The following is an 11,911-nucleotide window of genomic DNA, read 5'->3' on the forward strand; positions in this document are numbered from 1 at the left end:
TAGAGATTCAGTGAGGCTTAGTTGAACTGGATAAATTCATGATTCATAACACTAGGTCCAAACAGAATATTGGGATCTGTTTCACAACTTACAAGTTCAGTTTTATGTACAAAATGTTTTATCTTAACCAAGTTTGGGCTGAATGGAAGTCTCCCCCTCTGGGACATTTTGGGTGGATTCAGTGTACTCTACATCAGTGGATCTCAGATGTCACTGTGCACCAGAATCACCTAAAACACAAATTTCTGGGCCCCACAGCTAGGGTTCCTGGCTCAGTTGGTCTGGATTGAGGCCTGAGAAGCTGCATTTTGGCAAGCTCCCAGATGCCACTGATGTTGCTGGTCCCTTTGAGACCCTGATCTAGAGAATCAGATGGCACCTGCCATGATAAGTATTTTGACTTTGAAATATGCCAAACTTAAAAGAATGTCATTCACTATTTGGCAAATGTAGGAAAACACATATATTGAAATTCTAAATAGGGTTGTCAGGATAGCCTCACTGAAAAGGGAAGAGTTGAGCAATGACCTGAAGGACGATTCTTCTTATGCCTCAGCACGAATATCACATTTCAGATTTGCCAGTGAATCATATATGTGTGTGTATTATTTTTAACCTTTTTTCCCCCCAAAAAAATAGCAATCCACAATTTACAAATTATTTTTAAAAGCAGGTAAAAATAGAACTTAGTTGTGCTCAGTCGCGAGTCACATCCAAGAAAGACTTCTGTATTGGCATTTTTCTGGGTTTTTTTTACTTTATCCCCCAGCCACGAATGCCCCACATTCATTAATGGGACATGGTTTCGATGAGACCGAGAAAGAAGCTGCCATGCCAATGGCCTATATTTAGCTTTGAAACTCAGGCCACTGCCCCAATCCACGGAAACTCTCCATCATCCAAGACAAAGGTCATAACCTCCAGTTGAAAAACACTATCATATGCCAAGGAATGAAGAAGACTTTTTCCAAGAGTTTAATTGCTCCACTGCTTTGACACTTAAGAAATTTTTAGTTCTGAAGGTCTTTGCTCATTTTTCATTAAAGTCCAAGAAATGAACTGCCAGCATAAATGAGTAAAAGACAATCAGCAAATCCAATGTCCTAACATTCCCAGAGCCTATATAAACTTTGAGCTATCCTTTCATAGCACTAAAGGCTTCGACAAGAAACTAGCATGAAGTACCCCAAGAGACAAGAGTAGTTAAGTGTGGATTGGTGTGGTCCAGTAGCAATAAGAGTCATTCAGCTGCTGTATATAATAAACTCAAATCATTTTAAATGGTCTAAGCCTGCCAAGCTGTGCTGTCCAACACATAGTCATTAGCCTTCTGTAGCTATGTAAATTTAAGTTTGAATTGAAATTAAAAATTTAGAAGCTACACCTATCTGGTGGCTACCATCTTGGACAACAGATTTATGGAACATTTCTGTCTTAGTCTGTTCAGGCTGCTATAACAATACCATAGTGTGGGAGGGTTATAAACAACAAAAATTTCTCGTGGTTACAGAAGCTGGAAGTCCAAGATCAAGGTGCTGGCAGATTCAGTGTCTGGTGACGGTCATAATGTCCTGCTGTGTCCTCTCAGCCAAAGAGGTGAGGGGGCTCTCTGGGGTCTGTTTTACAGAAGCACTAATTCCATTCATGAGGTTTCTACCCTCATGACCTAAACACCTCCCAAAGGTCCCACCTCCAAACACCATCACATTGAGGGTTAGAATTTCAGTGTATGAATTTGAGGGGGAATATAAGCATTCAGTCTATAGCAGTTTCCATAATTGCAGAAAGTTCTATTGGATAGCACTAGTGCTTGTGCTTGGCTGTGCTTGGCTCACACTATTATTACACCAGGGCTTCTCAACTTCCTGTAGTTACCATCATCCAGAAACTTAAAAACAAAATGCCCGCACCCCATGCCCAGAGATTGGCCTGGATCAGATCTTGGCATAAGCATTTCCCAAAAGCTATTCACAGGATTCCAATATACAGCTGGAGTTGAGAATTGCTAAGTTCCTCTACTGAAGTAAGCCACTAAACCAAAAAATGAAGAGGTCAGTCGATTAGTGCTGCTACTTCTCATCTCAATAGTTCAAAACCTACAGTCACATCTCCTAGAAAGTGAGGAAGGTTCAAACCCAGGTAAAGAATAACTGGACAGTGTGGCCAGTTCTGTGGGATAAACCATTAAGTTGACCGCCTAATGAACACCAGCTTTAGCTGGGAGAAAAACAGCCCAGTTACCACTATTTGTTTTGCATACTGAAAGACCATTTTGAAGTTAATTTGAGTTTTCAAAAGGTAATATGAAATTTATTAATGTTACTATCCAAGGAAGCTCTCCCTAATGTTTTTAAATTTAGTTCACAAATCTTATCATATTTATAAATCTGGCAAATTTTAGAAATCATGGACCTTTAAAATTTGGTCTTATTTATACTATTACTTGATTAAATACCTTCCAACTTTGTATTCCTCTTTATACTGTATTTATAAATTTACTGCATACAGCTGCCTCTTTTGGTATCTAATAACCAGTTTCAAGAAGTCAAGAAAGTCTTACATATCTAATAAATTTATGATTCTTAAGTTCTCTAATGTTTCAATACTATATATAATTTTGTAGGAATTGTACTTTAAAGTCTAATAGGCTGTCCTCTTACTCCAATTGGTCAAGTGTTCTTAAAGAGAACAATTAATCTACATTAAAAACACTTTTGTACTTATTGTACATCTTTCTGGAGTTAAAAGCTTCTTACCTGCTAAGAAAACAGTTATGTCCTACCTAACAATTTTGGGTGATGCCTTCCCAAGTAAATTTTTTGATCTGCCTTTTCAATAAACTGGTTTCTTGATGAGCAGAGGTTTGGGTGGAACAGACTAGATCCTTGGCTGAGACATTGATGGATCATTCTGAACCTTACTGACATTCATTGTATCCCTATACCCCACCCCACAAAAAGTGAGTCATATCTTTACCTTTTTTTAAGTCAGGTGAGAATCTTTGATCCTCACACACACAAATGGCTACAATGAACAAATATTTAGGTTGTACGCTTCTTAATCCTTTAGAATAGATAACTGTCCTTTTTTCTTAATCTAGACACCTTTGAACTTGGCCGAATCTCTCACATTCTGTCTTACAGGACAATCAACTCTTGGAGATACTAACAGATCTTTAATTAACACTGAATCTCTCTATGATTTTGTCTAGGTCTACATTTTCCAAGCATATTCTGTTGACAAGTTTGTTTTTTTTAACCCCTAGAATGGCTGACTAGAAGCCTCTCCGTACGTACACATTTCTATTGAAAACATTATGAGAACACAGCTTTGCCTGATTTTTTTGTGTTCTAGCTTTGCCCTTTAACTCATTATAGTCTAACAACAGCCTCGTGAGGAAGGAATATTACCTTGTTTCAAAGAAGAGGAAACTGAGGGTCTGCACAGTTAAGTAATTTGGGCCAATTACCCTCCTCATGTGGCTGTTTTGAGACTACGATGAGTTAAAGCACTTAAACCACCAAGAAAGCACCAAGTGCCTGATAATGTCGTAAACATCCGGTATATGCCATGCGTTCATTTTTTCATAGACACCGCTGATTTCAAGGACCTAAACAGGCATTACACAGTGTGTTAGGAATTAAAAACGTCATCCGATTTAGGCATATGGGTATCACAATATTATTAGAGAGGCTCTCATTATCCTCTGCAGTTACTCTCAAAAGTTAGTAAGTCCAATAGCATCTCCAGCAATTAAGGTTTCTTTGTTACCTGCTCTTCACTCACTAAATAAATCTTTATCAGGCTTCTTAAAAACAACAGCAACAACACTATCCTGAGCCTTAACAGATTAGAGAGAAGAGAAGCAGTTGGGAATTGGGGTGAACTTCATGGAGAAGATACTTTTGACCAGAGCCTTGAAAGACACATAGATTTTCGATATGTAGACATTGAGAGAAGACATTCCAGGTAAGTAAGGAAAGTAGTGGGGCACAGGCAACGAGGAGAGAAAACACATGGCATTTGGAAATACCAGCTAGAAGCCCAGTGTGGGTAGAAAGTTAGCTATAATGTGTGGGAATTAGAGAGTGGGAGAGATGGACCTGCGATGGTACCTTGGAACCAACACAAGGAGGTTTTGGAATCCCAAGCTAAGGAATCTGGAAGTCAGTCATTTCCAATAGAACACCAATTCAAGTTCTTGTCAGCCAAAAAATGGTGATGGGATAAATAGTTCTTTCTTATTTTACCATTTACCTAGTAGCCTGAGTAGGGGAAAACTTCAGTGGTCTGGATCTCTTGCTAGGTAAGTTTTGATGGGGAGACATGGAGAAGTAGGAAAGGTTGAAAAGTTTGGGACAGTTTTTAGTAAGTGTGGACACTGGGCAGCAGGGGGCAGCAGGAGGGCACCTAAAAGTCAAATGAATGCATAGGGCATTTGCTTCTGTAATATTGCTTGACCATTATAAATTTACATAATATAGGCTACTTATATTAATAATAACTTTTATATTTATATTTATAATAACATTTATATTTATAATAACATTTCCCCCAAAATGAAGAGAAATTAAAAGAGAAAAGAAGAAAAGTAACAGGCTGGCTGATGGCAGAATGACATTGCTGTTTATTTGAGAGCATAGAAATGAACAGTTGTCTATGTGTTATTTCTTTTCAGAGTTCATATAAATTTGAAAATGTCTAAATTTAAATTGGAAAGCATTTAAATTTTCAAATTTTCATTTAGAAGTTTTCATTTAGAAAACTTTTATGACTCTTAAAGATTCTACATTTTTTTGAAGTACCCTTGTTCAGCTACACTGATATCCTGCATTCCTTAAAGAAACTGGTTAAAGAGAGAGAGAGAGAGAGAGAAAAAAAAAAACACTTGAAAATAAAATTGTACTTAAATAATGAACAGAAATTTTAATACACACCCTATTTTACATACCAAATATACCAAATATATGGAATTTTGAATTTTGGCTTTTATGCTCATGAAATTTTTGGACATCCAAATGAAGTTTTTTTCTTTATATCTAAAATTTGGTGGGACACCTGGGTGGCTCAGTTAACCATCTGCCTTCAGCTCAGGTCGTGATCCTGGGGTCCTGGGATTGAGTCCCACATCAGGTTCCTTGCTCAGGGGGAGCCTGCTTCTCCCACTGCAGGGCACCTGTGCTCCCTCTCTCTTTGTGTTAAATAAATAAAATCTTTTTTAAAAAATAAGGTAAAATTTGAGACTATGTACACTGTATGTCTACATTATATTTTTCAGGTGAAATTCACCTCTTACTAACCTGTTCAAAAATTTGGATGGTTCATGGGCACCTGGGTGGTGCAGTGGGTTGAGCGTCTGTCTTCAGCTTCTGGTCACAATCCCAGAGTCCTGGGATTGAGTCCCACCTCAGGCTCCCTCCTTGGCAGGGAGTCTGCTTCTCCCTCTCCCTATGCCCCTCCCCCCTGCTTGTGTGTACTCTCTCTCCCTCTCTCTCTCTCTCGTGTTCTGTCTCTCTCAGATAAATAAGTAAATAAAATATACTTTTAAGTTTAGATGGTTCATGATATTAAGAGTAGAAAATGAGAAGCTTCCATATAGATGTTTTGTTTTTGTTTTTGTTTTTTTAGCTCTGGGATTTACCTTTGTGAATGCTTCATTACACCCACCAGAAAATAGCTCTTTCTCTCCTTGTGTGAGGAAGATGTATAATAATGTGAGGAAGAGGTATAATAATGCTCATACACAACACACATAGAAACTTTCTTTGTTCCTTCTTGATTCTCTCAATGCCCATCACACATGTTTAGATGGTTGTGACCCCTGTGTGGGTCATCCTTCAGGTGCTGCTTTTTGTTCCCTCGTTTCACCTTTCTGTAGATGCTTCTCTCCATGTATTGATATATGTTATACTTGTCACTTTAAATGGCCACATAAACTGATGGCTGGCTATTCTGTGCTTATGGAATATTGATTGCCACCTTCATTCAGGAACATCTGAAATGATGAACAAACTTTTGGTTTAAGGTCGTTGACCTGAGGGGCTCCTGAGTGCTGCAGTCAGTTAAGCATCCGACTTGGTTTCTGCTCAGGTCATGATCCAAGGGTCGTGGATTAAGCCCCCTGTCCAGTGCCATACTCAAAAAGAGTCTGCTTAAAATTCTCTCTCCTTGGGCACCTGGGTGGCTCAGTTGGTTAAGTTATTGCCTTCAGCTCAGGTCATGATCCTGGAGTCCCAGGATCAAGTCCCACATCAGGCTCCCTGCTCCACAGGGAGTCTTCTCCTCCCGCTGACCTTTCTCCTCTCATGCTCTCTTTCATTCTCTCTCTCTCAAAGAAATAAATTAATTTAAAAAAAAGAGATAGTTTACCTGAAAAGTACTTAAATATCATGAAAGGAAATGAGAACAACTTCATAAATTTATGAAGCATTTCTTGTGTATTTTATTTCCATCATTTGTAAATCTGAAAATATAAAAATAAAAAAATTATTTAAAATGTTACCTTTTGGGGCACCTGGGTGGCTCAGTGGGTTAAAGCCTCTGCCTTCAGCTCAGGTCGTGGTCCCAGGGTCCTGGGATCAAGCCCCACATCGGGCTCTCTGCTCCGCAGGGAGCCTGCTTCCTCCTCTCTCTCTCTGCCTGCCTCTCTGCCTACCTGTGATCTCTGTCTGTCAAATAAATAAATAAAATCTTTAAAAATAAATAAAATAAAATAAAATAAAATAAAATAAAATGTTACCTTTCAAGCTAGGATGACCAGGGTATACACAGGACATGCCCTGTTTGTTTTTACAGGAACTAATTCCATTAAGGAAAAATATGGCATTAATACAGTGCTTGCACAGAGGCAGGGCCTGATAAGTGAAACATTAGGAAATTTTATGAAAGTATATGTAACACAATCTAGTTCTTTGATGTGAGATTTAAATGTACTCTTCATACTTGCATCGTATTTTTCAAATTGTTAAACTGGTTAAATTGTTACTACTGTTCTGGATGTTGCTATTTGGTATTTTTCTCAGTGCCTGGATAGTAGCATTGTGTTAATTTTCTCAATTTGTTACCTAGAAATTCCCTGCCCTTTTCCAGTGAGAATTTCAGGCTAATTGCAGATCTTCTATTACTAGGCTTAATTATTTCGATCACTTCTGCTTCAGCTTTTATTTTGAAGTTTGTCTCTTCCTTTTGGTATTAATTCTGAATCTTGATTTTCCAGTTTTAATGATATGAGCTACATGGATTTCTCAGATCACATTTGACCATATTTATGACAAAGCTACTTTTACTAAGCATCCTCTAAGAACCTTTTGTTTAAGCATCAAGTATTACTAATTACCAACAAACAAAGCACTACATCTTTGACTCACTCAGTGAAATTACTCTTCTAGGGCATATCTTCCAGAACTCTATTTGCTCTTACACTCTTCCTAGGGCTTTCTATACTATGTAAACATATAGCCAGGAAACACTAAAGGCATATTTACTATAGAAATCGTACATCTCAAATTGAATTATCTTTTCTTCGCTTTTTACTTTTTAAAAATTTCATATATCCTTTTTTTTCCTACCAACTACTAGGAAAAGGGAGATAGTCATAAAATTTGACAGTTGGAAAAGTTGGGAGGGACCATTAAGTCCTTTCTTCAAAGTCCTTTTTTTCAGGATCCTTTTTTCAAAGTTGAGGAAATGGGAGGCCAAGGGACATTAAAATCAAGATTATGCAGCAAGCTGGGGGTAGAAGCAGAATTGGAACCTACATCTCTTAACATAAAATGTTCATAAATAACCACTTGATACAGGTGAGATCGCCAAGCATGCATTATTTTTTAATACATTGATGACTCAATTATAAAAATATAACATGGTTTAAAAAAACCTTTTACTTCCTGGGGCGCCTGGGTGACTCAGTCAGTTGAGTGTCTGCCTTCAGTTCAGGTCATGATTCCAGGGTCCTGGGATCCTGAGATCCTGGGATGAACCCCCACGGGCTCTCTGCCTAGCTGGGAGTCTGCTTCTCCCTCTCCCTCCATTCTCCCCCCTGCTCGTGCTCTTGCACACGTGTGCACGCTCTCTCTCTCTCAAATAATCTTTTTAAAAAATTAGTTGGGGGTACCTCGGTGGCTCAGTTGGTTAAGTGCCTTCAGCTCAGGTCGTAATCTCAGGATTTCAGAGTCCTGGGATCAGCTCTCATATCAGTGGGAAGCCAGCTTCTCCCTCTCCCTCTGCTTGCCGCCCCCCCTGCTTGTGCTCTCTCAATCAAATATGTAACATCTTTAAAAAAAATTAATTGAAAAAAAAATTTTAAAAACCTCTTCTTTCTAAAAATAGTCTAAAAACCCATATGATGGAGGCAATACTATCGTAAGGTTATCCTTTTCTCTATACTTAAAGTTGTTTTGTCTTTTATTCCGAGAACTAACAAAATAGAATTTTAAGGCCATTAGACAGAATATGGTTCAAAAATTACTCCTTAAGAGCCATTATTTCTCAAGTAGAACATGAAAGTTTATTTGAAGAAGCACAGATTCTGGAACAACCCAAGAAAATAAAGGCAGGGAGTTCTATTAAGATGGAAGAATGAAACTAGATACTAAAGAGACACACAATAGTGTCCTCTATGAGTCAGATATAAAAAGTGTGTGTGTGTGTGTGTGTGTGTGTGTGTGTGTGCATTTTTGTGAATGGAAGGACAAAAGATAGGGTTTGAAAAATTATTCAAGAAGGAATACTTACTATAATGACAGGCGCTGGAGCTGTTTTATAACATTTTATAGGGATTAAATGAGATAGTATATGTAAGTGCCCTGCCGAAGTAAGAACTCCGTAAATTTGGTCACGTGGCTTCTTTATCTATTTATCCTCTTTATCTATTCCAAACTGTCACCATGCTACAGAAGAGAAAACTGCAATTCATAGAAGTTAATAATTTTATTCATGTTCACAGAGCTACAAAAGCCTAATCATGTCTGACTCTGGAGCTAGTCTTTTTAACCACTGTATTTTAGCCATTTGTTTTCTTAGCATGTCATCTGCTAAAAACCTGGAATGCTGCTTTTAAAATGGGGGAAAATAGGGAGAAGAGGAGATTCAGGAAAAAAAAACATTTTTATTGATTTTCTGTTCTTAAGGTGATGATGAGGAAGAGAGATTTTTTAGAAAATACATTAAAATTATAAAACTTTATAATTATAAAAATTATAATCAGGTACATTTCTTAAAATAATTCAAACTTATGATAGATTTTTTGAACTTTTATTTTGTGCTAGACACTCTTTAGAATAATTGAAAAAAAATATGGCCGGATAAATTAGAAGGGGTGAAAAAAAGATTATTGAAAAATAAATAAATGGGTGAATCTCAGTGTTGTGTTGAAGATTTCCTATTTACGGCAATGTCCAAAGCACTTTAGTTTCTCAGTCAAATCTGTGATCAACTGCAATTTGGATAGGTCATAGATTTTCTGTTCCAATGTGTTATTTTGGGGCATGTATACACATATGCCCTTCCTAACCGCTAAGGTGGAATTGAAATAATATATTCTTCCTTAATATTTATATTTGAAGTTGCAGCTGTCAAAGATTTTTCACTATATTAGCTCATTTGTTCATCAGAGTGGCCTGAAAGAGAGGATAACAAGTACTTAGACTGAGTATATAAGATACTTAAGGCTCAGAAATTAAATCATTTCTATAGGGTCATACTGCTGGTAAGTGGTAGATACTAGATTAGCATCTAGCTCTTCAAACATGGAAGCCAGTGTTCCTTTCAAGACTTAATGCTGTATCTCAGTGCACCATGTTGCTACTTTGAATGCAAAATGTTACTTACCATTTGACTGTTTTTACACAAAGCACTCACCCTAAGGGAAACAGTAGCAGCCTGTACAGAGAGACCCTGACCCCCTGGGGAGCTTGCTTGACCAGATTTGGAGATTGAGCAGTCACTGGGCAGCCAGCCTAATGAATCATTTCGCAAGGGGGTGGGGTTGGTGGGGACGGTGTTGGCTGCCAGGGGTCCTTGTAGATTTAAACGTAGGAATGAACAAAACTACTAAAGGGAAACAAACAAAAAAACCTCTAGAAAATGAGTATAATGTTTTATATAAATTAGTTATATATGTGTATCTGTGTATATGTATATATACTCAAATATAGGTCTTTGGTTTCATTTGAGGCCATTTTAAGCTTGGTTTTGTTTTGCTGCCTCAGCTAAGAGTTTTGAAAGCCTTTATAATTAATCTTGTTTTATACTGTATATAAGGGGGATAGGGGAGCCCAGAAAAATAAAATGAGTAATGGGATAAAATAGGATTAAAATGTCCTTTAAAAATAACCCATGCTTATTGAGCATTATATTTGTGTCAGATTCATGATAAACTCTTTGCATTAATGATTTTATTGGATCAATGTATCAACCTAAACAGTAGATTCTGTTGATTCCTATCGTATGGATGAAGAAACTGCAGCTCCAAGAGCTTAAGTTAGAATAAAAATCTGAATCAAAGTGGCTTACCATGTTGTTTTTAATAGAGAAACCTCTGGAAAGAAAAGTGGCTGAACAATTTGGTTAATTTGGTATTAAATACCAAATATATTGCTAAAGAGTAGCAATCTGCTTAATTCTGTGTTGGTTAGAATTCTGTTCAGTTTTACACTAAATGTCTTATTTTGCACTGTTTAGCAGGATAAAAAAAAAAAGATTTTTATCCTGGTAATAAGGATAGTACTTTGCATTTATAAGATCTTTATGCTTCTTTCAAAGTTAGCATGTCAGGCTTCTTAAGCAATTAAATGAAAAATTTGATTAGAAAACTTTCATTTCCCTGTGTTGCCTAGATTAGAATTTCCCAAAGTATAATTTTATAGAATTAAAGGAGATAATTAATAGTATATCGTAAGAGGTTGCATGGTTTGATAAATTTGAAAAATACTGTGATAAGCATTAGTAAATAGATTTATTTTCTGCAGGACTTGTCCTGATCCTACGCCTTGTGAGCCCATCCATATTTTTAAAAGAAACATGATAGACAGTATTTTTCTAACTTACTGGTTTTATATGTAACTTTTTTATGTACCTCATCTCAGAATGTAACCTCTGGGATTAATGTTTTATGGATCATACTTTTGAAAAACGCTGAACTAATATCTGGGAAGAAATACTTACATTTTAGTCCGTAAATATTTTTAAGATATTGAAGACCTGTGGGACGCCTGGGTGGCTCAGTTGGTTAAGCAGCTGCCTTCGGCTCAGGTCATGACCCCAGCGTCCTGGGATCGAGTCCCACGTCGGGCTTCTTGCTCAGTAGGGAGCCTGCTTCTCCCTCGGCCTCTGCCTGCCATTCTGTCTGCCTGTGCTCGCTCTCCCCGCCCCCCTCTCTGATAAATAAATAAAATCTTAAAAAAAAAAAAAAGATATTGAAGACCTGTATTTTGCCATCAACTCAGAATGGCAGTAAAATCGTCCACCTTCATATGCGCCGATTTGGCCGTATTGTTATTCAAAGAAAGGTAGAGGTGTCTGGGTGGCTCAGTCAGTTGAGCAATCTGCTCTTGGTTTCAGCTCAGGCATGATCTCAGGATCCTGGGATCCAGCCCTTAGTGGGTGCTCCGTGCTCAGCAGGGAGTCAGCCTGACTTCTCTCTTTCTCTCGCCTTCTCTCCCCTGCCTTCTGCCCCTCCCCACTGCTTGCGTGCATGTGCCATGTGCTCACACCCTCTCCCTGCCCCCTCAAATAAATAAATAAATCCTTAAAACAACAACAACAACAACAAAAAAAACAGGGCAACCCAGCTTTGTCCTGTCTTTTTGCTATCTCTTAAACCTTTCCTTGCTGCCCACCAAAATTAATTAATTGATTAACTAATTAAAAGTAAAATAAAAATAAAAAATAAAGAACAGCAGATATTCTGAGC

The 11,911-nt window shown here is 37.6% G+C and overlaps 1 protein-coding gene across 4 annotated transcripts in view; it reads left to right on the top strand.

Annotated features, from left to right (window-relative positions):
* Positions 1–11,911, top strand: part of EPC1 (enhancer of polycomb homolog 1) — a 90,047-nt gene that overhangs the window by 6,166 nt on the left and 71,970 nt on the right. For 2 of the 4 annotated variants that reach the window (XM_082739768.1, XM_082739769.1), the window contains exon 2: positions 1,511–1,596. The exons of the other annotated variants lie outside the window; for them this stretch is intronic. In XM_082739768.1, the coding sequence (XP_082595894.1) occupies positions 1,511–1,596 (86 nt within the window). The remainder of the gene's footprint in view (positions 1–1,510; positions 1,597–11,911) is intronic. 4 annotated transcript variants of the gene reach the window in all.

This window comes from Mustela nivalis (assembly GCF_964662115.1).
Source record: "Mustela nivalis genome assembly, chromosome: 7".
Lineage (NCBI taxonomy): Eukaryota > Metazoa > Chordata > Mammalia > Carnivora > Mustelidae > Mustela > Mustela nivalis.